Here is a 27,518-nt window from a genome sequence, read left to right as displayed (position 1 = left end):
GAACTCTTCTGGTGCTTCATGGTAGTACTTCTTTGTCTCGAATACCATTGAATCACGCATGAAGCACGGAAATTACCGATGTTTTGCGATTGAAAATCGATGGAAGAGAGATAACTCGAAATCTGTTTACCCTGTGTCGTCTGCAAAATGGCGATTCGCTTCGCATTCAACAGAAGTGCTTCAAACAGTTGAAAATTAAAATTCAGGTGTTCGGTAAGATAAATACGTTGTTCACTGGTCCCCCTGCGGACTCGAGGAACATAAGCAAACCCCGAGGGTACATAAGCCCATGACCCCCGAGGAACCAGTGAACAACTTATAATGTTCACCTGAAATATACTGAACAGTCTTTTTTTCTGTGAAGCATTTATATAGTAGCCTAAGGAAACGTCCTAGTGCCACAGCCTGATTTATTTTAGGACTTAATATTTCCTAATTTAATTTAGTACTTAATATCTCCCAATTAGGACTTAATATCTCCTAATTAGGACTTAGTATCTACAAATTAGTACATAATATCTCCTAATTAGGACGTAGTATCTCCTAATTAAGACTTAGTATCTCCTAATTAGGTCTTATTAGAGTTTAGAGGCTTGCACTGGATCGGAGCAAGATGGTTGCCTTCTTTGTCTCAACATTGATTGGAACAGCGTTTCTAATTGCCATTTGTCTGCGCCATCACTGACCTGGGATTCTTGAGAGGCATTTAGAAGTCGCTGAATGTAATAAAACGAGTATACAGATGACAACTTCTTTTTATTGTCTAACTCGACGTTTCGGTTCTATTTCTTGTCCCTTCTTCAGGTGATAGAGACAGGAGTACAAGACATATTATATATAACAATACTTACAGGAAGAAGACAAGTACATGTACATACAAACAAATCACAGGACAGATCAAATGCAGTTATATAAACAATGATAAGAGGGATTAAGTGAAGCGAGTTAACAGATGTGTACACAGCAGAGCCATATACAGATAATTAGATTTACAGGAAGAAGGAGATGTGCATGTGTATACAATCAATGATGAAGACGAAATAGACGTTAAATATACAATGACGATGGGGAGATGTAAACACAACAGAGTGATATACAGCTGATTAAATGACATCAGGGGTGGCTTTTGTGATGTTCCAGGCACTGGGGAGATATACACCTTGATCTCTATTAATCTCCAGGGTTAATCTCCTGATATTGATGGCTTTTAGTAGTTTTCGTTTGTGATAATCGTGAGCGTTGGTAGCCAGGAGGCTAGTCTGTTGCCAGTCAGTGGATTGAGTGGGTTTGTTTTTGATATGCTCTGAAAGGGCAGATTAGTTTTCGGCCTTTCCAACTGATGTTTTGTGTTCATTGAGACGTATATCATATGGGCGTTACGTTTCTCCAACGTAGCTACGGCCATAACGGCAGTTTAGTTGGTGTATGCAGCCTCAACAGTTTTGCAGCGTCACAAAAAGTTCAGCAATCTCCAACAACAAGCGGTAGTCAACACCTCCCATGGTAGCACTACCATCATCAAGCATGGAACTTAGAACCAAACCACAGCCGTCAACCTAAGCTCCAAAACCCAGCCATCAGCCCAGACCTCCCTTCTGCGAAGGGCCTACAATTCATCCCCACCTGCAGAATCACCCCAGAATACACCTTCTTTGCAACACATTTAATAAATAACATAGATTAGATAAATATGTCATTAGATGACTTGTGTTTCAAATCCATTACCTTTGAGAAAGTTATCAGCTGTGAACCTATTCATGTAGTTTTTTATCACACCGTTGTACATGACAGCATATGGGACAATTATGTGATAACAAGTCGTAGAATATGTATTAGGAACAGATGTTTGCATATTTATATGTATGCTCATTCTGAACGTAATTTGTGCGCCTGTTTAAGCTTGTTGTTACGATCATACACGATGCCGCTGGAGACTCTGAAACATAACATCTTTTGACTGAACTACATACGTTTCCTTAAGACAAGAGTAATATAAGGTATGTGTTGTTTAGTGACATAGAATTCAACCGTGAGACTTAGAAAAACTAGTCATCAAGGAGCCAAAGACTTGTGAAACGGTCACATTTACCAAAGTCAGAAACTGGTACTTGACGAGATACTCTGTGTTATGGGTGGGATAGACTACGTGGAAATTATCGCGAACATCTGGAATCAATACTGTTTTGATAGTGATTTATAAATAATAGCTCATGGCATGGTCTTATTGAAAAGTCACCTCTGCCTTGACTCTGTGAAAAGGGTTTCGTAAGATTTTTTTGCGGGAATTGAACTTGTTTGCTTGAGGGATATCTTTCAGCTCGAGATTTGGACGATGTAGTCCCAGAGAAGACGAAGTCATGGATTCACTTGCCTCATGAACAGGGAACAACAAGCTTAAGTCTATATCCCAAATCCCAGACTTTATGAATTGCTTAGGAGGCAGGTTAGCTGTGACTGTAGGAATACTGTAGCCTTTGTTATTTCAGAAATGTCAAACGAGGGGGTAACTACGATTACACACAATGATGTACAAGAGGACACAGCAAGGGTATTTACAGCTGAGTGCCATCGTGTTGGGATCACCACAGAGGAAGTGGTTGATTTCTACACCAAATGGGCCATGAATGGCAAATACGACCAGGTAGGTATTGTAAAATTACTGTGTGTATGGTACGACGTTTTGTTAATGGTACATTTTCACTGTACTCGGATCTTCATCTTGCGGTTTCCATGTTTCAGGATTTGCATTTTGAGAATTATGAGGGACCAGTCGTTGCCGCAAACGCCGTAGCAGAATACTGCAAAGATAACATACCCTGGGCTAATGTATTAGATGTTGCCGCAGGAACCGGTCTTGTAGGCAAACAGGTACAGCTTCATAAACCAAATTCACTGCACATGTATACTAGTTAATGCCAACATCTTGCACACATTGTGTACAGAAGATGGGTGAATGTTTCATTTTTAAGTCCACTACACTTATTGATTGTTTAATCAGTGTAAATGTGTGTTGGATATTAACTTTGTTCAAATCATGAACCGCTGAGTCATTTTATAGCTTCAGAACCGAGGATTTAAGCACTTGGATGCTCTAGAACCTGCTACAGGGATGTTGGAACACGCCAGGAGGAAGAACATCTACACCAACCTCTACTGTGAGTTCCTGAACAGCAAACGCCTCCCCATAGATGACGGTAGGTAACAGATCTTGATTTCATCATGCACTAGTAAGCTATCCACAAGCCGTTTTAGCAAATACTGCTATTTACTGCATGTAAACATTTCTTTTCCATGTCAGTTTTCGAAAGGTTGCACATGTCAACACTCGTGATGAAAAGGTGTTAACATCATCTTTTCAGACTCGTACGACTGCAGTGTGTCATGTGGTGGTATGGGAGAAGGACACATTCCATTGAACGGGTTCTCGGAACTAATTCGAGTCACCAAACCAGGTGAGTGGGATATATATTTATAATATTACAGATTATCAGAATGGAGCAACACAATCTAAATTGTGGGATATATCTATTCTCTTAAAAAAATCGCAATCGCAACAAGGCAGTCCTAATGTATTTACGCAAATAGTACGTTAATAAACATTTAAGGACACCTCTCTGAGTCTGGCGGTATTTAATTTCTGCTATAAGAAGACATTCAATAGTTCTTTTGTCTCAAATTGTCGTCGACTCTGATCTCAACTATGATCAAAATGAATTGTGATCCTGTGATTCACACTTTGGAAAGAGGAAAACATCTAAAATTTAAAATTTTAAATGTTAAAGCACGGCGCACTTTTAAACAGAACAAACGCTAATCTTAAAATTATGTATCCAAAATAAATTCTCGGACACCCATGTCCAAGGTATGGAACATGGTAAAAAAAAAGGTAGGTAAAGGTACTAAATCTAGTGTCCATCATCTGAAACAAGGAGATCAATTACTTACAGATAAATCAGATATTGCGAATAAACTGGGTGAAACCCTCGCTAAACACTCTTCCTCTTCTAATTATGTACCTAAATTCCAGCAGTATCAAAAACAACAAGAAAAGAAAACTAAGGCTGGCTAAGGCGCCAGATTAGTGATCCAGCGAGGTTGAGGTGTCGGGATCGAGCCCACCTGTGACCGGGTGTAAAACCTTGGCGTCAACTTTGTGTCCAGACTCTTTCAGTGTTGTCACAACCCCTAGTGTACAGTACACAACCCTGTGCACTTAAAAGAACCCACGAATCCTTTGGTATATGACCAGATGGTGGCCACATGAACACGTGCATACACCTAGTTGCGGGTACAGCAACGTGCAGTAAACTTGGACAAAGTGCTGTGACTATGTGCCCCAGTCCACCCAGCTGTCAACTGGGTACCTCGTTAGGATGAGAGAGCCACAATAAACTCGGTGCACCAAGTGGCAGCAAGAGTTGTATGCTCCCCAGGGAGTTGAGAATGAAATACGATGTGCTGTTGAGATTGACATCCGGTGATCGAGGGAAAAATACCAGCGCCTTGAGCATGCACTAGTGCGTGGATATGTGCGCTATATAAATATCCAATCTATCTAGCTAGCTAGCTAGCTAGCTAGCTAGCTAGCTAGCTATCATTTCAATTCAGATAATGGGGAAGATTGTAATGAAACATTTTCCATTTAAGAACTCCATACTGCTCTCGATCAAGCTGCTACTGCTACAGGAGCTGATAATATACACTATTAACTCCTAAAGCACTTACCAGAATCCTGTTTAGAGACCCTCTTATACTTTTTGATGATATTTGGACTTCAGGTAAATTTCCGTCTTCATGCTATAGTAGTACCAATACCCAAACCTGGACGTGATCATACGGATTCATCCAATTATCGTCCGATTTCGTTAACTAGCTGTGTTTGCAAGACCATGGAACGCGTGATAAATAATCGACTTGTTTGGTACTTGGAAACCAATAACCTCATAACAGATATACAGTGTGGTTTTCGTAAAAACAGAAGTACTGTCGATCACCTTGTGCGTTTGGAATCATTTGTTAAAAATTCACTAATTAATAAACAACATGCTGTGTCTATCTTTTTTGATCTAGGAAAAGCATATGACACAACCTGGAAACATGGCATTTTAAGAGACTTACATGACTTCGGCTTGCGAGGTCGTTTGCCTGAATTTATAGCCAATTTTTTAAAATGACAGACAATTTCAAGTCCGAGTGGGTTCTACCCTGTCTGACCATTACACTCAGGATCAGGATGTTCCACAAGGCAGTATTTTATCTGTCACTCTTTTTAGCTTCAAGATCAACAGTTTATCAAAGGTTTTACACGATTTAATAGATGGAACGTTATTTGTAGATGATTTTAATATTTCTTGTCGTGGGAAAAATATGCATACTATTGAACGGCAACTTCAGCTGTGTTTAAACAAAATAGATAAATGGTGTCTTGAAAATGGCTTCAAATCTTCTGAATCCAAAACCAATTGTATACATTTCTGCCGTAAATATAAACCCCATAAAGACCCAGAACTATTTCTAAGTGGCACCCTTATAAAAGTTGTCAAGAAGGCTAAGTTCTTGGGACTTATTTTTGATTCACATTTGACCTTTTTACCCATATTAAATGCCAAAAAGCCAAAATGCTTGAAAGCACCCGAGTTATTAAAGGTTGTTTCTAATTCAAAATGGGGAGGGGATCAGACTACCCTCCTTCACTTATATAGATCACTGGTCCGCTGAAAACTTGATTATGGCGCCATCGTGTATGGTGGAGCCTGCAAAAGCAACCTGAAACTATTAGATTCTGTCCATCACCAAGGTCTAAGACTTTGTCTTGGTTCCTTCAGAACTTCACCTATTGACAGGCTCTACGTTGAGGCCGATGAACCATCTCTTACACAACGTCGTATTAAATTATCCTTACAATACATTACTTAATTATACTCTAATGAATTTAACCCTGCATATAACTGTGAGGATTTGTACGACAAGAAGTCTTCTCTTGCTCCACCTTTAGGGCACAGAATTAAACCCTTTCTTTCTTCGGCCGGCATTGAACTGAAAACCAAGCTCCCTCCCTGCTTCTTTCTTCTCCTCCTTGGCGGTTGGTTGGGCCACAAGTTGGCCTAACATTAACTACATTTAAGAAATCAGAAACGAATGAATTACAGTATAAACAAGAATATAATCAATTGAAAGATAAATATAGAAATTATAAATCCTTATTTACAGATGGGTCCAAGGACGATGGCGCAGTGGCTTGTGCCACTCTCATCGGATCCAGAACAATATCTTCTAGATTATTAGATAATAGTTCTATTTTTACAGCAGAAGCGAACGCCATTTTAACAGCTCTTAAATATGTTCAAAGACACCCTAAACGTAAACAATACATAATCTATTCAGACTCTCTTTCTTGTCTTCAGGCGATTAAAAATTTACCACTTTTAATTGACATTATTGAATTGTATATACATTATTGAACTTATATACGTGATCTTATGCAAAAGAAGTGGGACACTCAAGTGGGTATAAATAAATTCCATGAAATAAAACCGTATATTGGTTACACCTACTTGGGCTGTCAGTCTAGATTTGAACAGGTTATTTTACGACGATGTCGTATTGGCCATACTAGATATACTCATTCATACCTGTTAAAAGGTGAGGATCCTCCATTTTGCATCCCTGGTGATGAAAGAGTCTCGGTCAAGCATATTCTGCTTGACTGTGTTGAATTCTCCATCACAAGGGATAAATATTTCAATGTCAAAACTGTTAAAGATCTTTCTATAAACGTTAATTGTCATTTAATTATTTTTTTTTTTAAAGAAATTGATTTTTTGGTTGAATTTTTAATAATATGTTCTGTAAATAGATGTATATTAATTATTGGTAGTTTAGATTTGTAACTAGAATTGTTAGTGACTGTATCCTCGAAGGGGGTTGAAGTATTGTACAATTATTGTCTTCCTGAGAGGGTACGTAGGTCCAAAAACATTCACAGTAAATTTAAACTTCCCACTGTGCTTAATCGTAGCATATATGTATTTTTGGCTAGATATGTCTAAATTGCTAACAGCTGAGGGGATGATGCAAATCCAACTAGGGTCCATGCAGGTAGCAAAGGTACTGTAAGTCCCCATGGTCCCTAGTATGGTGATGTACTTTCAGTTGTTGGCAATCTATAGCCTGTTTTTATATTGTATTGTCCGAATAGTCATATTAGTTTTAACTTTCCACACTAGTTTTAATTGTGATATTCTAGTTGTTTTACTGTCCTTCGCCGACAGGTTTTACAATATACATATAGTCCTTTTCTTTGTTAAATGTTCACGTCACAATATGGCTGAAATATTGCCGATGTGACGTTAAATATTAACTCACTCACTCGACCCCCCGGGTTCTCATATTCGATTATTTAAAGTCTGTGTGATCTGCTGTCTGTCTACACTCAGATATATTGACTATTGTTTCTTTAATCGTTGACCCGTGAAGGTCCCGGCCTTCAGCAACCCATGTTTACCATACAAGGCAACTGTGCCTGTCGTCAGAGACGACTAACGGGATCGGGTGGTCAGGCTCGCTGACTTGGTTGACACTTGTCATCGGTTCCCACTTGCTCATGCTGTTGATCACTGGAAAGTCTGATCCAGACTCGATTATTTACAGACCGCCACCATATAGCTGTAATATTGCTGAGTGCGGCGTAAAACTAAACTCACTCACTCACTCATTCACTCTTGCATCGTTGTTCAGGGGCTGTGAGGTAGCCGAGTCCTTAAAGCGTTAGCCGATGTTAGATTCACCACATGCGTGAAACGTGGTGTACACATGTCCCCTTCTGTGACATTGCTGGAATACTTACTCAAAGACAAGTGAAAGCCAACTCACTCGCTATCTGACTCGTCATCCTTTTACGTTTTGAATCTTTTGTAGATAGTAAGCATTTTAATCCCACTTTTCAGGCGGTTTTGTGTGCATCGTGATGAAGGAATCCTACCTCTCCGACTGCAAGGAATACGAGGATGGTCTGGAACAGCTGGTGAAGGACCTGGAGGATGCTGGGAAATGGGAAAGATTGTCACGTGATGTCGTGCCAAATTACGTATTTGGCGAAAACGGTGTTATGTTCAGATTCAAGATACGAGATGTCGTATGTGACAGAAAATAATTGGTGGAGGGAATATTCATACCTTGGTACAATATCCTTGTTCTGGATATTGTTAAGCTGCACCCTAACTATTTCAATACAGTGATCCCATCCGTGTCTTCTTGTCATACATTAATTTAGGGTATGCTAAGAGAAAACTAAGGGAAAATTTATACCCTGGTTTCCTCTTGCCAGAAAAGACTCCTTCACACGAAATAATGCTCCCAATTGAGTTTAAACGTAACAAGCGTATGAGGACCATCTCGTATTGAGACGATGAACATTTGTGAGAAACAGCCCATCGAAGAAACTGTTGAGATCAGTGTGGTAAAAAGTAGCTGAAGCATTTTGATAATGAAATGTTGAAAGTATGAGTCTTTTACGAACTAAGGCCGTTACCGTGTAGGAACTAGAAGGAGTGATTGTGGAAGTTTTAGTCAATAAATAACACCGAAAAGCTCAGGATTGTTTGTTGTTGTTTTATATTTGAACCCTGAAGTCGTGGACTTCAAGAGGTCTGGAAGGGTCTTCACATATTATTCATACGATTCTTTTGACTGTACGACAGTGCATGTGTTTTGGGAAAGGTCAGGTTCAAATGATCTCGATACACCACCTGCTTAAACTAAGTGATGTAACACAGAAAAAAAACGATATAAACGTTTACCAGTATCTTATGGCATTATGTGTTAATGAAGACTGGAAATATCACAGACTCCTTTCTTAAACGGCCAGGCTGACACTGATAATGACCATACGACATACTCCAGAACCAGCATTTCTAAATCTAATCGAACCAAGGTGCATGACGTTTATCTGTATTGCATGTTTACATCATTTAAATCTTTGAAAGGCAGTTGGATGTGGAATATGTAAGGAAAGCAATATTAATAAATGTCAACTTCTTTATCGTTGATTACACGACGTTTCGGAGTGTACAATAGAAAGTGTTGTCATTTTAAGTTTCCATTGTACACCTGAAGAGCCGTTGAACGGTGAAAGATCTTTTGCTAGAAAAGATATCTCCACCAATCTTACACACACACACACACACACACACACACACACACACGAGGCAAACATAGAAGACATGTTTAAACAAGCGTAACGATTCTGAGAAATGTACATGCTCATCATTAGAGATGGATTTCATACCTCGGTACAGCTGTGGCTGTGGCTTTATCAGAAGGCAAAATATGAGGTGTGTTGGCTGGAATTCTTCTGAGGTTGTATTTGGGCCTATTCCAATGACATTTAAACGCATTATTGTCCATAACGCGCTGGGCATGTTCAGGGCCGTACCATGGTTGAAATCAAAGCCTTAGAGCAAGGAGAAGACGGTAGAAGAATCAATGAACCCTGCCATCATGTCGTTTAAGGTATATTAGTTGTGCCAGGGAAGAGCATCTACTGACAAGGCGTTGGGCAGTCTCTTTTTTCTGCAAACTGACATTTTGCCGATTGCGAAGTGACTTGCCCTGGGCAGGAGTTATCATTATTATCATTAAGATGGATAAAAATAACATACTTCACCAACCATCACATATACACAATATGACACCATGTTACATTGTTCTCCTCCATGGCAGTCTGAAACATTTGTGACCATCCTCGCTTATTCCCTTCCCTAAAGGCACTTCAGTTAATTTGCAAAATATGGCACACAAAGATGAGAAACAGGTCAAAGATTAAAATTACATTTTTTTTGCTCGATGTAGCGGGAACAGCTTCGACGTCAGTGTCATGTTCAGAGTATTTTTAAATCTGGCGCTCCCATGGCGGAAAAGGTCTTCATCGTCGCTCCTAAGAGGGTTTAAAGCGCCCCAAACTAGAAGATTTGCCTGCCCAAAGAACTCCTTTCAGTCTTGTTCATTATGGTACCCTTGTATCCTCTCTCTCATCTCTAACGGTAGTCATGCTCTTGAGTAATTATAAAGGTCTGGTCAAGCAAATCTCACTTTTATCAATTTCTGTATTCGAGTCTAGTGAACTTGTTACAACGTTTAATACTTCTAGGCAGTCTGGCTTAATAAAACTGTCCGTTGGCACTTGTTATCTGCTGCATATCACAACATGTATCACTCTATGTCACTTAATGCAATGAGCCTGGTGTCCCTGAAGGTGTATGTTATCCTATTCATTTACCAGTGAAACATGTCAGTTCTCTTTGCGGCACTATATCTTCCGAGGTGCGGTGGTGTAGCCTAGTGATTAAAGCGTTTGCTCGTGTTGCCAAAGATCCAGGTTAGACTCCCCACATGGGTATAATGTGTAAAGCCCAGTTTTGGTGTCCCTCGATGTGATGTTGCTGAAATGTTGCTAAAAGCGGCGTAAAACCACACTCACCAACTTAATGTATCTTCCGAAGAAATCATTTACAATACTGTGAATACTGAACATCCTGAAAAGATTCTAACTGCATAAAAATCAACATAAATTGAGGTGGGTGCTTGGATATTATATTCATTAATACTTTTCACCAACGATATTTAAGCATTGCTTCAATGAAATTTGTTATTAATGCAGTTCGAGGCACAGTGTTTACTGTCTAAATTTGTATTGCTGTGCTCTACAACACCCACCTTGCCCAATTACCGATTTATTCAAACTGTAAGAATAAAAATAACGCTTCACCATTATTGTTAACAGATAAGCTCTTTCAGTAAATTCTGAATCAAAGGTGTTTAATTATAATCTATTTCAAGGAATGTATTTCTAGGCAGTTATATCAAGCATTCTGTAAAGCAATGATTCCACATGTTACAGTTATTTTTATAACTATGCTATTTAGTAAATTATGCTAATTTAATACATGTATAGAAAATAAATTTAAAATATGTATGTATGCAGATCACAAACCATTTTTGGTGTTTAATTGTTACGTATTATGATTACGAGTGAAACTATATTCTGCGAAAATAATGTGTAAGGACTGTTTCCTTCAAAAGCAAATCAAAAGATTGTTCTCTGATGACTTTTCTCATTCAAATAGTATCTTTGCTTCGGCCCAGGAGTTCACGTTTAATGTTATCAAGGAACAATTTAGATAAAAATAATTCTGGTTCACCTTTAGATTTAAAATGTAAAAATTAAACATTTGAAACTCACGTCTTGTCCATTCAAGTCCTGACCTAGCTGAGGCAGCACTCCATTGTGCATACAACACGTTTCCCTCACAAATAATCGGGTCTGGAACAGACAATCCTGTGATCAACAGCATGAGCATCGCATTTGGGATACGATAACACGTGTCAGCGAGCCTGACCATCTAATCCCGGCGTTGTATGACAAACGTGGGTTTTAGAAGACCATTTATATCCCTGATCTTCACGGGTGGCACTGCTTAGCAGACTACCTGTTCCCATGAGCCAGTCCTCCAGTACATACAGGATACTTGTTCAACATACCCCCGACCTGCAACAGCTTGAAACTCCTTGCTTAAAGATCTCAACACGTGTCTCACTTGTCTGTGACACTTTCTAGACCTTCCTGATTGCACCGCTTTGATAACATTTCGACATATTGTATTGCAATTCATTATCGTAGACCCGATCTATTGGGGCGGTGGGGTAGCCTAGTGGCCAAGGTGTGAGCATTCACAAATAGGTAGAGTGTTTGAAGCCCATGCCTGGTGTCCTCCGACGTCATACTGCATGCACAAGGCTAATTAATACATTATCCTTGATCCCAAACGGATGCATTCTGATTCCCCTTTCTGTTTTGTAAATACCCACTTCTTGCTTAACCTTCGCGAAGCTTTGGAAACATTTAAAGATATTGTGTGCACTTTAAAGTAATATTTACCCGCTGAACGGTATCTTATATTAGTTCTGTTGGTAGTGATCACGTCGTACAAAATCTGCACTGAAACACGACGAAAAAAATGAAACGCAATGCTAACTTTGCTAAGTTTGTTTATTTCAAACTCATGTCCTCACTTATACACACCGCCGTTTTAGTTTCCTGTGGCTCACTGTCTAGATTTAACACCAAGAACATAAAAAATCACTACGACCCCTGAAGATCCGGGTTACAATGGATCTTCAGTCACAAGACTCGATTATTTACAGAGCGCCTGTATATAGCTGGACAATTGTTGAGTGAGGCGGAAACCTAAACTTGCTCACTAAAAGCCAGTACAACATGTTCTCCCGGTATGAACAGTTTATGCAATATCTGTATTAAAATTCTCATAAATCAGTTCATTGTTCCGTGTAGGTAAGTTAGTACGCAGTCAAGCGAAACGTTGATGAAATGAAACATCTGCACACACAGTTACGCATTTAGGTTATATTCAGTCCGCTGCATCATCCCGTGGTAGTGGTTACGGAGAGAATTAGAGTAACATTGTATCGAAGGATCAATCTGTTGAGGTAAGTGGATATTTTATTTATTTTTATTTATTTTATTTTATTTTATTTTATTTCAAACACAAATGGACATTGCATCAGTTTGACTGACAACATTATATGCTCCGTTAAATATGTTCATGAACTTGGCTGCAAAATGTTAATACGCTTCAGGAGTGCAAGACCCTTTGTGATAAACGGCAGTGTTGAATATCTGCCGAATTCACTAAGCCAAGAAATAAGAACACACAAATCCCGGTGTTTAAATAGCAAAGAGGTGTATAAATACTGTCGCCAGTTTCAAGTATTTCTGGAATATGAAATACTGACTATGTGGCTGTATGTTTCAATACCCTAGAGATCTTGTATTGTTACTAACGTATCTGACGTAAATTTGTCAGCGCGAGTGAGTATGCTTTTACGTCGCCTTTAGCAATATTCCAGCACCATCACGGCGGGAGACATCAGAAATGGGCTTCACACTTTGTACCCATGAGGGGAATCGAACCCGGGCCTTCGGCGTGACGTGAAAACTCTTTAACCATTAGGCTACCTCACCGCCTCCAAATTTATCTTAACGTTAAATGTAAAATTTTATTGTGCCCTAATATGTTACGGGGTGTATATATTAGAAACTATGTCAGTTTTGTATTGAGGTTAATTGGACCACAGGACAATGTGATTCACGTCATTTTCATTACTCACGACTACTGACCAAGGAAGCCCCTAAAGTACCATCGGCAATTGTACACTGAACCACAAAGAAAGTTTAATTCAAACACATGTAAATGACGTAATAATTGTCGGAAAGATTTCAAAATTGACATGTTTGATCATCAATGCTTAAAGACGAATTTGAGACAATTACAAGACGTAGTCAAAATGACGGCGGGTGGCCCGACATAGCTAAGATACATAGCGTTCACTACATGAACGCTCTGCCGCACCTCCATAGACCGCAATGGTGGAAATCCTTTGTCGCACTTTCGCGCACTCGTTACGACTATTGCGCACGAAAAACCTATGTGAATGGCTTCTTTGTACGTATACCTACATGTGCGCCCTAGTTTCGTTATCAAAATATTAAAAAATAAATATTTGCAAGCCATAAAAAATCTCAGTCGATCACTCGCATATGAGCGGCGCCATTTTGAATCACGTGACGCGAAGGGATTCCCTCCCTAAATTAATAACACACGTGTTCTACACCTCGCTGTTTGTTTATAACAAATTTTCATACATTCTTAAAAAATTAAAAGGATTGTGTGGAGACTTTCGTTTCCTGCTCTTTTTCACTTAGTCCAATCGTTTCCATAACAACCAAGAAAAATAAAAATGCAAAACATCTGCAGATAGCAGATGGCACCTCTTTAGACTCTGATCCATATTTATTCCAATTTATGCTGAAAAGTAACAACCGGTGGTAGAGCTAAGTGCATGTACAATTTCATATACTCATCATTGTTAAAGTTCTCAATATAAGTCAATAAAAGTGGCACCTTGAAAAGCATACTTTTCTGAACTATTACTTCATTGATACTTTGGAAATCCTGCTATTTTTGCTGTCAAAGGAAGAGGTACTGTACTGTCATATTGCAAATGGAGTTCCTTCAACTGAGACTTCATTGAAGTATATAAGTGACTCAATGATATATGAACAAGAGTTTAAATATGATATTTGCCTTTGTGCTGTAATTTGAATGATCCTTCCCCATTTAAAAATTGCTTCTTAGTTGTATCCCCATATTTTGGTATTTCTTTATAACTGAAACATAACAAACACTGCTTTGCTACTGGTTTGCTAATATGGAAAAGAAGAGATGTGCAGCAAGGATTGAAGCTATGTGCTTGAAACCAAACACAACATGGAAATATTAAAACTGATATTCAAGGCCGTAGAAATGTGAACTGAGGAATGTTAACGTTTTTTGTTTTTGTTTTTTTAAATATATATTTTTAAGCATAAATGGAATTAGGAGATAATTATTTCGATAACTCATTAATTATTTAGTTCCTACATTCAATATGTCTTATTAGTAAACTATGTTTTGTAGTCAAACTTTTAGGAATAGTACAGAAACACCAATGCACTGTCAAGGTGGCAGCAATGATCCAATATAATGAATATTGTAGAAACCATTGAAAACTCTAGAGCAATTCCTTTCAAAACAGTTGTTGACAGGGCTGGGTGGTCAGTCAGGTTTGATTGGGAAAGAAGGTCTCCACACAATCCTTTTAATTATCTAAAAATGTATGCAGATTTGTTATAAACAAGCACCGAGGTCTGGAACATGTGCGTTACTAATTTAGGGAGGGAATCCCTTCGCGTCACGTGATTCAAAATGGCGCCGCTCATATGCGAGTGATCGACTGAGATTTTTGATGGCTTGCAAATATTTATTTTTTAATATTTTGATAACGAAACTAGGGCGCACATGTAGGTATAAGTACAAAGAAGCCATTCACATAGGTTTTTCGTGCGCAATAGTCGTAACGAGTGCGCGAAAGTGCGATAAAGGATTTCCACCATTGCGGTCTATGGAGGTGCGGCAGAGCGTTCATGTAGTGAACGCTATGTACCTTAGCTAGGCCCGACAGTGTTATCCGAAAGTTAATAACGTGTATGGCATTGACAACAGCGTTGGATTGTCTGTACATGGAGTAGATGAGACGGTTGACGAAGGCCATAGGAACTTGCGATCAGCCTCGGTAATACGCCTGAGAGAGTTCAGCTGCATTTGTCGCCCTTGGCTGCACATCACTGAGTCTCCTTTGAATCTCGTTCCACAACATGTCGCGAGATAGAGGGTTTCAGCGCTTGATCAATGTAGCGGGCAATGTTGCACAATCGCCTCAATCAGGATCAGTATTCTGGAATACCATAGGGCTTGATTTGTGATTGAGAGCCATAGCACCTCATCATGCTTGGACCTCCCCACGAGTGTCTTTCCAGGACACAATTATCTGTAAAAACGCTCCCCGCGTCGTCGCCACACTCTCACTCTGCCATCAGGCGTCGATACGCAATGCCGGCTTTCGTCAGAGAAGACTACAGTTCCCGGTGACGCCAATTCCGATCATGTGTGGCGAACTGGAGACGAGCGCGACGATGTCGAACAGTGAAGACTGGAAACGTTAAGCCCCGCGACATGTAACGTTTCTCTGCTTCAAACACCTCCGCACTGTGTCGGCCCTGATTGGTCTCTGGTGATTGCCTATGGTTGTCCGCGCAGTTTCCGTTTCCCTAGAGAAACGATTTTGCAGGTGAAGACGGACAATCTGCTGATTTTACCTCAACGTTGTCACACGCGGTCTTCCAAAGCGAGGACGATCGAGTGTGCTTCCAGTGGCTGGACACGTTCCTGCAGGCAGTATATTATTCGAACATGAACAGAAAAATGTTGCAGTCTGGTCAGCATTCAGGCCTCCTGAAGCTTGGTACCTCTGTTCCCTTGATAATCATGGCATATCGCTACTATCGAACAGTGAATGATTCGTGGTATGTTCAGTGGCTCTCCTTAAAGGGATGACACCTCGGGAATCACGTGCATTGTCATTTTCATGCAATACTCACGAAAACCTCATCACATCATTACTTTAGTAACTGCGTTTTGACGACAAGTTTTTTCTGTATCAAATACAGAATCTAAAACCAGATGTTCTTGAACATTGGCTACGAACCAGCTCTAGATAACACATAAAAAGTGAAAGCATAATCAAAATTAAGATGCGGATATTAATTTTGGGGTTCAGCAAATTTATAATGTAACAGATAGTGATAATAAACAGAGACATGAAACGACAGCCAACACAGTGTCTTTGACGTCACAGTTAGTGACACTTGTGGTAGACAGAAATACATGATGGTTTCAATGCACCAGACTACATCGAGCTACCTGGTGACGTTTTGAAAATTACACTTTTCAATTAAACTGTATATGAGGGTTATGACAAAAACGGACAGTAATGTGTAATTTGGATCACTTCAACAGTCTGAGTTGATAGTGTTACATAGTTACATTATCACTGACCATAAATCAAAATCATATGCTGAACATTGATATTTTGACAAACTTTCAACTGAAATCTACCATGCTGACCAAACATAATATTTACCTCAGATAATTTGTGTCTTCATCAGTTCATCAGTTTTCATCACATGAGATTTTCTTCAAAGATGAGGTTGGTCATCTCATCGCATTCCGCGAGTCTGGACCATATACACCAGTAATCAACATCATGAGCATCGATCTACACAATTGGGATACGATGATATGTGTCAACCAAGTCGGCAAGTCTGACAACCCGATCCTGTTCGCCACCTCTTACGACAAGCATGGGTTACTGAAGATCCTTGATACCTACTTACTCATACCTAATGTATCCCTACCTAAAACTGAGTAGTGTAGTCAGCCCATCCAGTTTGCCCTACCCAGACTATACGGTGGAGGTGGAGTAGCCTAGCGGTTAAGGCGTTCGCTTGTCACGCAGAGGGCATGGATTCGATTTCCCATATGGCTCAGTGTATGAAGCCCATTTATGGCGTTCCCCGCCCTGATCTTGCTGGAATATTGCTAAAAGTTGCGTAAAACTAAACTCACTCACTCACTCACTCTTAGACAACGCCTGTTATGCTCAGTCAAAGACATGGTTTGTCCATCTTTAACTCGATTAAAGACTCGATTGTGTACAGACCGCCTTCATGTAGCTAGAACATTGATGAGTGCGGCGTTAAACTAATCTCACTCACTTACTCCACAGGTTACTGGTTCACTTGACTTGCTGTCTGATTTAGCCACCCATGTTTAATTCCCTCTCGGTTTGGAAGCTCCCAGCATAATATTAGCGCACTCACACGTGAGTCTCTGAAACTATATGAACATAAAATATAATGAAAAGAAGTCCAGAATCTTCCCTCACCTTTTAGTTTGAAACTTTGGAAAACTTCACACATATTCTAAACTGCTAGGCAAAAGAAAGGTTTCACCCTAATTTTTCCATAAAAATTGTTATAAGGGCTCATCCGGGTTTGATCCTTAGCAGGAATTATTGGACTACAGCACAGCTTTCGTAAACGGAAAACATTGCCTCAAACGCAGCAAACTGAATTATGCATTTGCAAGCACGTGCAAAACGACCTTTTGAGGCATTGCTCGTGATGCACGTGCAGTACGGTTGCAAAAATACTCCTGTTGGAAAGAGCAGACATTCAGTAGACAAAAAAACACCAACAGTATGCTAAGACTTAGACAAGAGCAACGTGACCAAGGCATCGGTATGTCCACTATGGGGGCTTCTCAACGCCAAATTGCCAGAACCTTCAACTGCAGCCAAACCACCATCAGGAAGTTGCTGATATTGTACCAGCAGACATGCCAGACAAAAGACAGACCAAGATCGGGAAGACCGAGGGTTACCACTGCCGCTGAAGATCGCTACATCCGGCAGATACATCTCCGGAACCGATTCGTCACGGCGACGTCAACAGCGGCGACGGCACTCGGCCATGTCATCAGTCCCCGAATAGCACTTCGACGACTTCGTGCAGCTGGTTTACGAGCTTACCGCCCCTTCCATGGAATGGCCCCGACCCTTTTACACCGCAGAGTGCGATGGGCACGTACAGTGCGTCGGTGGCAGCGACGTGATTGGTCGAGAGTGCTGTTCACAGGCGAGAGCAGGTTTTGTCTCTTCAGGAATGATGGCCGAATTCGAGTTTATCGACGAAGAGGCGAACGTCTCGCGCCAAACTGCATTAGAGAGGTTCATCCGTTTGGAGGCGGAGGCATCATGGTTTGGGGCGGGGTCTGTGGCCAAACAACGACCCAGCTGATCGTATTGCGAGGTAATCTGACTGCCCAGCGATACATTGATGAGGTACTGAGACCAGTCGTCGTTCCTTTCCTCCAACGATAACCAAGAGGATCGATATTGCAACATGACAATGCAAGACCCCATGTTGCCAGACTTACAAGAGACTACCTCGAGAACGCTAACGTCACTGTCTTGCCATGGCCATCCAACTCTCCAGACATGAACCCCATTGAACACCTTTGGGATCACCTTGACCGCCATTTGAGACAGCTGGTGACCACCTCCAGGTAACCAACAGGAACTTGAACAAGCTCTGGTCAACATTTGGAACGGGATCCCAGCTGACGTCATCCGGCGCCTGACGACATCAATGCGGAGGTGTGTTCTTGCGTGCATTCATGCCCAGGGTGGTCACACTCGCTATTAATGACTCAACTCTGTGATTTCTGGGATTATTGTGACTTTCCATGGACATGCCAGTTGACTCTATATTTGTGCAATTTTTTATTTGTGATCCCTTCTCTCTTAAATTGTCTTTTGTGGCCAACAGAGTGCCGATATTTTGATGTTTATTTCAACAGAATATTGGAAAATAATTTCTGTTTATAAACCAATTGTCAGAATTCTCATATTTGTGTTTGTTTTTATTTTATTGACTCGAGAATTGGGTGAAACCTTTCTTTCAGTTTAGATTTGCATGGACATTACTGGACAAATTTGTTTCAGGTTCTGTAAGACTTCCCTGAAATGATCTTGAATCTAACGTTAAACGTTTCCCGTTACGCCTCACTTCACTTTCCTTTCTCTTGAACCCGATACCAGAGACGTGGTGCAAAACAATATTTGTTTCATACGCGAGAGGAAATTAGGTGCAGAGTTAGAAATCCTAACAATGGGGTTCAGCTTTACTTCTTAACTGAAAGGGAGAATATCAAATGGGTAACTGCCAACTTTGGTGAAGATACCTTCCCCATGGCACCACCAGATCTAGCAGACCATTATCATATCAGCCCGTTATTTAAATTCCAAATGCTTCACTTGAGAAAAAGTTTGGAGTGAATTTAGTTTAGTTCACAGAAACGATCGTAAAATCCTTCACAACGGCCCATTTCTGAAATCACGCACATCGCTGTTGTAAATGAACATTAAAGGTATTACATGTCGTCGGATATTGTGATCGGCGTGTGAGCATCGTACGTAATCCGATGTATCAAAAAAACATTTTCGCATCTAAATTGTAACACTCTTTTGTACTTAACAGCCTTTAAATTGTTTTAATTATTAAGGGATCAGTTTTTATCGCTCGATAACTTTGCGAAAGGAATTCGAAAACCATGAATGGGTAAATATTGCTTTCTTTTTTATTTAACAACCTTTAAAATGTTTTAATTATTTTGAGGTTAAGTGATCAGTTTTTATCGCTCGATAACTCTTCGAAAGGAATTCGAAAACCATAAATGGATAAATATTGATTACATTCCTGCTGCCTGGCGGCAGTGTGTAAATAATCGTGTCCACAAAATCCAAAGATCAAGAGCATGAAGAAATTGTCATATTGTAAGTTATGTAATTCTTAAAGAATTACGTAAGTGGCGACTTGGTTGACGTATGACATCGGTTTCCAATTGCGCAGGTCGATGCTCATGCTGTTAATCACAGGATTGTCTGGTCCAGACACGATTATTTACAAACCATAATGCTGGAATATCGCTGGGTGCAATGTAAACCTAAACTCCCTCACTCACTGGTAAAGGATTATGGGTGTCATATGACTGTTTGTTTAACTCGTTGATATAAACTATTGCAAATGATAGTGTTGTGATCAGTTCGTTGTATGATGTCTTGAATTATAGATGACTAAATACATTACGTTTATAAATTAAGTTCCAATGTGGCCTAGAGCAATTTATGTTGTGCTGTTGGTGGTAATATTGTTATGACTGGTTGAATAAATACATTATCAATACTAGCTTTTTCGCTTTAGGAGACCCGTGAAGGTCCCGGGGTAGAATAGGCCTTCAGCAACCCATGCTTGCCATAAAAGGTGACTATGCTTGTCGTAAGAGGCGACTAACGGGATCGGGTGGTCAGACTAGCTGACTTGGTTGACACATGTCATCGGTTCCCCATTGCGCAGATCGATGCTCATGTTGTTGATCACTGGATTGTCTGGTCCAGACTCGATTATTTACAGACCGTCGCCATATAGCTGGAATATTGCTAAGTGCGACGTAAAACTAAACTCATTCACTCACTCACTCGCTTTAGGACATTTTCCCCTATGACGTATTTTCCTACCCAAGTCACTTTGTCTGTTACGTTGTTTCCAATGACGTTTTCTACAACCATGGTTCGAGTCAAAATAATTGACGCTACCACACATTAAACTATAACCACGACTGCAGTTCAATAATTGACAAATATACACATGTAACAAAGACCAATGGGAAATTAACCAGGGTAAGACTAGGAATATACATTGAGATGTCTTTTTTAAATATATATGGTATAAATTTGTCATAACTTTTAAATCTAGTATAATTCACTATCACTGTCTTTCAATCCATCACCATTGTGTAAGTAACAAGTCAAGTTTTAACTACACTTATCCTGTATCCTTCCCTGTGTTTGTGATGTCACATAAATTGTGACGTCATAGCACAGTTATGACGTCATAGGGTCGACGTCATAGCATTAACCTTTTGTTCACCTGATGAAGGAGTCTGGAAAAGACCTTGAAACGCTGCGTTTGAAGAATTAAAAAAAGTTTAATCCATAACAGATGCTGGTCATACACTGAGATGTTATTAAAAGTGCAGGTGTTCCAACTTCTCCAGGAGTGTTGATTGATTGTGGTAATGCAGTGTACGGAACTCGTCACCAACACAGTAGTTGATCCTGAGTTTTTCGATGGTTTGATCCGACGCAACCTCCTGCCCTGCTCCTAATTACTTTCAAACATTGTGAGTAATAGGTTGTTGTGATTAAGGCAGCCCAAGGCACATGGAATTACTACCTTATGGTTTTATGACCAAACAAAGTCAGGGATGTATTTTTCATTTTCTCGGGGTTCAGTTTATCCCCGTAAAGTTTATCCCCGATACAAACAAAACCATTGTCTTGTTTCCATTTAGTTTTACCCCGCTTTTAGCAATATTCCAGCAATATTATAGCTGGGGACACCGGAGATGGACTTAACACAATGTACCCATGAGGGGAATCAAACCCGGATCTTTCGCGGGACGAGTGAACGCTTAACTACTAGCTATAGGCTACCCAGAGTCCTTCCATTTCGTAACAGGTGGTATCTGCGGTCTAGCGGTCAAAGCGTCTCTGAGGGCAAATTAACAAGAGCGAAAGGTCGGTGTTGGATGCCATGTCACGTGATACCTAAAGATGGTATTTGTTGTTATCCTGGCTGGTGCTTGGAATATATGGAATCATAACAGTGACAGAGTATACTATTATGAGTGAGGTAGAGTATACTATTATGAGTGAGGTGAGGAATCAATAGTTTCTCATCAGGCTAGAATTAGTCCGGTCTAGTTCATAAGCTAATGGATCTCCAAAGCCTATGACAACTGAAGTGAGTAAAAGCGTTCAGTTTTACTTCGCACTATTCAAGTTATATGTCGATGGTCTGTAAAGTCTGGGTCAGAAAATCCAGTGATCAACATCAGTATCATTTCTCTATGCAAATGGAATGTGATGACACGTGTCAACCAAGTCAGTGGATACGGTTGGTCGACTGAAGATTACGGCAAGTAGCGGTTGCTGAAGACCAGTTCTAACCGAGTCTACAGGGATATTTTTGCGATATTTATATTTAGAATGTTCTGAGAGTGGAGTTCAAACACAAACCCAAACATACATAAAACAGGAGATATAGTGCTAATATGCTCAAGATTTTTGTAGCTACTACAAAATAATACTACAAATATTCGCACGACCCGACTCGTTCAGAACATGAATTACCCACAATGAACTGTAATGATACGATGGACAGTCGTCATTGTCATTGTAGGGGCCGTACCAACGTTATCTCACAGATAACGCGAGATAAAGCGAGATAACGTTGGCAGTAGGCTTCCATTGACGTCATTGCTTTCATCATATGACTCTGAGAAGAGCAAGAGCACACAAACGACGCATGTTAAATATGGATGGTAACCGATGCCCAAATAAATTTATGCAATTTTTATTTATATTTCTTTTATTTTTCAAAATGACATTTTGTTTGTTCTAATCTGGATCTTCGCCTGTCTTTCTTTAATTTAAACTGCTGCCATGTAACATGGCCAACATTTGAAACTAGAACCCTCATTTGTAGACACATTAGACTGGTTAAAAAATGTATTTTCTTTTGCTAATCATGAATTTCTTTTTTGTATAATCAGTATGTGTTATGAATCATGTCAGATTTAATACTGCGTTGCCGCGATGCATAGTTCAACTGCAAGGAGTTTTACGCAATACAAGCATTTATGATATCTCCGTAATCTCCTTATTAGGATAGCAACTAAGCTCCAGTCAGGTCGTTTACTCAGTTGGAAAATGAAATCAGCGTGATCAAAACTGACCCAAAGCGTGATTACACGATGCCATTTAGAAAGTGGTCAAATGCAACATATGTCATATTTGGGATTTCACTTTCTCACAATAGTGGAAGTCGCGATGGCTGAGCGGGCTAGGCGGCTGACTTTGTGTGCTGGCGATTGGGTGCCTGACTCTGATGGTGCGGGTTTGAATCCCGGATGGGACTCAACCAAAAAAGTGCTAGAATTTGTACTTTACTGAGAAAGTAAAATCCCAGATATGACATATGTTGACCCAAAGTAGCAGAGCACAATGCTTCCTATGACAGAAAACATTTATATTGCCATCAAATCACTTTTTAACGCTCTCTAACCTATATACATTTGAGCAAAGCGCCACCTTTATAGATATTTTTTAAAAAAAGAACTTAACTGACTTTGAATTTCAGAGCTTTGTTGGTATGGGGGAAGAAATGCATTAACTATGAGTGACGAAATGGTTCGAACTTTTCTTTTGTTCCTTTGGCCTACGACTAGTATGCGCATTTACTTTATTAGTTTAAATATAAACAATAAATTGCATATAAGGTCCATATGAGGTCCAAAACCACCCCCTCACACACCTTACACATAATGCGTTTTGATTTAAATCCAAAAACAAATAATTATATATTTTGCTTGCATTTTCGTTTTGAAAGGAAGTTTGGGTAGACTCTCTAAAACTGGCAAAAGCGGCGTAAAACCATACTCCATATGGATCTTTTAGTTTTAGAACATGATATCTGGTTTTACGTGTTTCATAACGATAGTTTGCATGAAACACAATTCAATGTTGAGGTGTGAAAGCGGCATGTGTTGTGATGCAATTTTGGCCCAGATTGTGTTCCATAGTAAACTTTGCCATGTTTTGATTGAGTCCGAAATAGGTCAGTGGTACGGACCATGGTGTATAGTACTTGCTTCACTTTTTGGCCTGTAAACAAAAGTATTACAGGGCAATGCGTGGCCTTGCAGAATGCTTGTGTAATTGTGGCGTGCATACCGTGTCACCATCCTCGTGCACGACTTCACCGTCATCTGCTGTTAGATTTTTGTTTTGCTGGAAAGAGGTCATGAACACGATTTTTTTATGACTGTACTTTATCTGTTATGAATAATGGGTGTGGCAACACATATATATCCAACTGTGGCTCTCACATGTCCGTCTTACATTGCACCCATGCAGGAAATAGAACTCGGGTATACGGCGTGATGAGCGAACGCTTTAACCGCCAGGCTACCCTACCGCCCCACGTTACGTAGACTATCGATATATCAGTGACACTGACCAGCACAGTCTAACTCTGCTGTGTCGAGGCTGAAGAAATTTCAAACACTTCGCGTTTTCCGAGGTTCGACACAAGTTCACATTGGTAATATGAACAGGCATTCGAAGGGACTAAGTTCGACACAACACAGTTCCACACAACACAGTTCCACACATCACAGTTCGGCACATCACAGTTCCACACATCACAGTTCGACACATCACAGTTCCACACATCACAGTTCGACACACCACAGTTCAATGCAACGTTTTTAATTATAAAGGTGGATAATCGAAATTTGTTACTTATTTTCTCATCCTTTGGTGTTGATGGTTATTTCCAATTTGTGGAATAGCTACATGACACGGACACGAAATAACTTATGGTAATCAAAGGCAAAGAATGATCACAAACAAAGAAAAGACAAGACAAATACAATATACAATTAAAGTTTACAATTCACACTTAGGCAGATTATGACTGCTACTGCCACCTCACCCACCTTACCCACGCACTTTCGGAGACATCGTTTGCTTGTCACTTGAAAGATACTTATCTTTCGATGCATTTAGTACGGGGCAGTACGCACACCGTCATTGCCATGCCAAGCCCACGTGACAAACCGTTACGCCATAGTGTGTTTTAATAAAATGACGGCTTTCGTCCATTCAGGTATCTGCTCTTCATCTGACCGTAAGGGCTGACATTTCAATCCAAGTTTGAATATGATAGGTGTAGATGTAGACAAAACTGAAGTCGGGTTTGAAAAGACACGTTCATGTGACAGTCTAATGCAAGTATATTATGTTTGTCGACAGCGTGATGTGACTACGCGCATTCGCTTACAAGGACGTGTTTCGTTTTAATAAGGGTTTCGTTTTGATACGATAGACAATATATTTAGTAACGAGGGAACGCCCTTGCATATGCACGTGCCAAATATATGAATTAAAACGTGAGTAAATATGTATAGAGAACACAGCATAACACATTTTTTTCTGTATATTCCTGCCATGAGTCTTTATTATCTGGATGTGACGTTGGCCTCATTATAACACAGAACAGTTCTGATAGAACTATTTTTAGATGTTGTTTAACATCCTACAATTATATTATTATTTATAACGGGAATGAATAATCGAGTCACACTTGTCAACAAGCCAACCCAGTGATTAATATCACCGGCCGCTATCTAAGTAAGGCGACCTATGGTATAAGGCGACATGTGTCGATCAAGTAAGCGAACAACCTGATCCCGTTAGTCCCCTCTTATGTCAAGCGTGGGTTGTAGTAGACCAGTTCTAACCCGGATCTTCACGGGTTGACAGGTAACTGTATCTTTCGTAATATCGTAACTCGAGGGACAAATGACGTAGACCCATACATTGTCAAATATCGGTTGTCTTAGAGATGCTGCAACACATGTAATTGAAGATGCGGGTTTTTTCTATATCGTATGAAAAGAAAGTCTATTTGCTAACAGACATATCGTCTAAATATGGTTACACATACACAGACTATTTAAAATGGAAATTTAACACACAAACAAGGTAAAAGTAGATATGAGGGGATGTGAAAAAAATTCTTACTTCACTTTATTCAGTCTTCTAATGGTTGATTGTAATAGAAGGGTAAAGCTATTTTTCAGGGCATTATCATTTGAGGTCCCTAATTCGTCGGGCAGTTGAAAAGACCGAGGACTCCTGCAAATGATAATGCCCTGAAAAATAGCGTTACCGTTATTAAAGCTATAATGGATAGAATTTTTAATAAAATCAGAATAAAAACGGCATCGGTGTAGAAGCATTTACTGCCAACAACAAACGACGGAGGTCACGGACACACTTTTTACAAATATAGACGCGTCATAGAGCAACACAGATGACGTCACTATTGAGAGTGACGACATTTGACCTTACCTTTGCCCATTCTACCATGCCGCCATTGTTCCACTGCTCAACAACTCTAGACTTCCTGTCGATATTTTTATTGCTGTATGTTGCAATTTGTGGTAGAATTGTTATGGTTGGCACAGGTAAGAAAGTGCATAATGGCACAGTTACATGTGACGAATGTGAGCCAGATATATCGTCAATAATGAGCTCAAGTTCAAACGAGCCGTAGGTGATTGAACTTCATCAGCTTCATCAGATCTACTTATGACGTCACCTAACAACGGACTTGATAATGACCCGTCGTTACGCATTTTGCGGGCATTATCAAGTTACAGTGGCCCGCTCATTTCTGATAACGTGTGGTCGTTTTAATGATAATTCTACCCATTTTAGCTATAAACACGAGCGCAGTCTTGGTTTTCCATGAAATTAGGGGAGTCTATTTCAGCGGTCTGCACAAAGTCAAGATATGCTGGGAACAATGTGTCACTGTGGATGTTGAAAAGCCTCAAAGAGAAGAAATCAAACTAAAGTTTCTATCCTGATAACGTCTTGTTCATAATTAAAACTTTTTGATATCCCCTCGTACGATTCTGTCAAATTACGATAGTTAATATCTTATGCCATGAAACTACTATATTAATATGAGAGTACCGTATGTGTTCAACCTCTTTTGAGTAATACATAGACGCACACGCACACGCACACGCACACGCACACGCGTAGCCAGATACTCTGCGTTAAATTAACTGCAGAGGAGATGGCATGTGTGACCTCAACTCCATATATGCGCTTCAGGTCACCTTTCAGCTGTGTATGATGTTTTTGATGCACACAATTTCATAACACAAACATAAACAATTGGATAAAAAATAACGGCGCACATCACTATAGTACTGACTTCAACGCATCCACCAGGTGGATCTCGCACATCACTATAGTACTGACGTCAACACATCCACAAAGTGGATCTCGCACATCACTATAGTACTGACTTCAACACATCCACCAGGTAGATCTCGCACATCACTATAGTACTAACTTCAACACATCCACCAGGTAGATCTCGCACATCACTATAGTACTGACTTCAACACATCCACCAGGTAGATCTCGCACATCACTATAGTACTAACTTCAACACATCCACCAGGTGGATCTCGCACATCACTGTAGTACTAATTTCTGACGAGGCCTCCTAGTTTCAGACTTCTACACATTAGCCCCCCCCCCCACCTACGTATACATTTACCACACATAAAAAAATGCTCATTTGCATTGCGTTTCCAAATAATATTAGACTAGATATTTTGAACATTTGAACTATCGAACAATTTAACTCACGCGCTGTGGGTAGTTTCTAACAAAGGATTTAATTTTCATTACGAAGTGTGAATATTTTATGTTAGGTCACCACTCGCCCATCCAGCCATCTGGCGCGTTAGCACTATTTTCCTTTAACACCATTAACATTAAAACCAGTACAG

The 27,518-nt window shown here is 40.0% G+C and overlaps 2 protein-coding genes across 2 annotated transcripts in view; both read left to right on the top strand.

The window, feature by feature from the left end:
• Positions 1–1,902: 1,902 nt before the first annotated feature.
• Positions 1,903–8,593, top strand: LOC137265769 (methyltransferase-like protein 27). The gene is made up of 6 exons (XM_067801220.1): positions 1,903–1,997; positions 2,487–2,641; positions 2,740–2,868; positions 3,059–3,194; positions 3,360–3,452; positions 7,947–8,593. The coding sequence occupies exons 2-6, from the start codon at positions 2,489–2,491 to the stop codon at positions 8,150–8,152; spliced, it is 717 nt and encodes a 238-aa protein (XP_067657321.1). The 5' UTR covers positions 1,903–1,997; positions 2,487–2,488; the 3' UTR covers positions 8,153–8,593.
• Positions 8,594–12,436: 3,843 nt separating this feature from the next.
• LOC137265183 (methyltransferase-like protein 27) overlaps positions 12,437–27,518 on the top strand; it is a 31,500-nt gene continuing 16,418 nt past the window's right edge. Inside the window, exon 1 of the mRNA XM_067800522.1 lies at positions 12,437–12,504. The gene's annotated coding sequence lies outside the window, so the exon portion shown is untranslated. The remainder of the gene's footprint in view (positions 12,505–27,518) is intronic.

This window comes from Haliotis asinina, chromosome 15 (assembly GCF_037392515.1).
Source record: "Haliotis asinina isolate JCU_RB_2024 chromosome 15, JCU_Hal_asi_v2, whole genome shotgun sequence".
Lineage (NCBI taxonomy): Eukaryota > Metazoa > Mollusca > Gastropoda > Lepetellida > Haliotidae > Haliotis > Haliotis asinina.
This window is presented reverse-complemented; position numbering and strand designations above follow the sequence as displayed.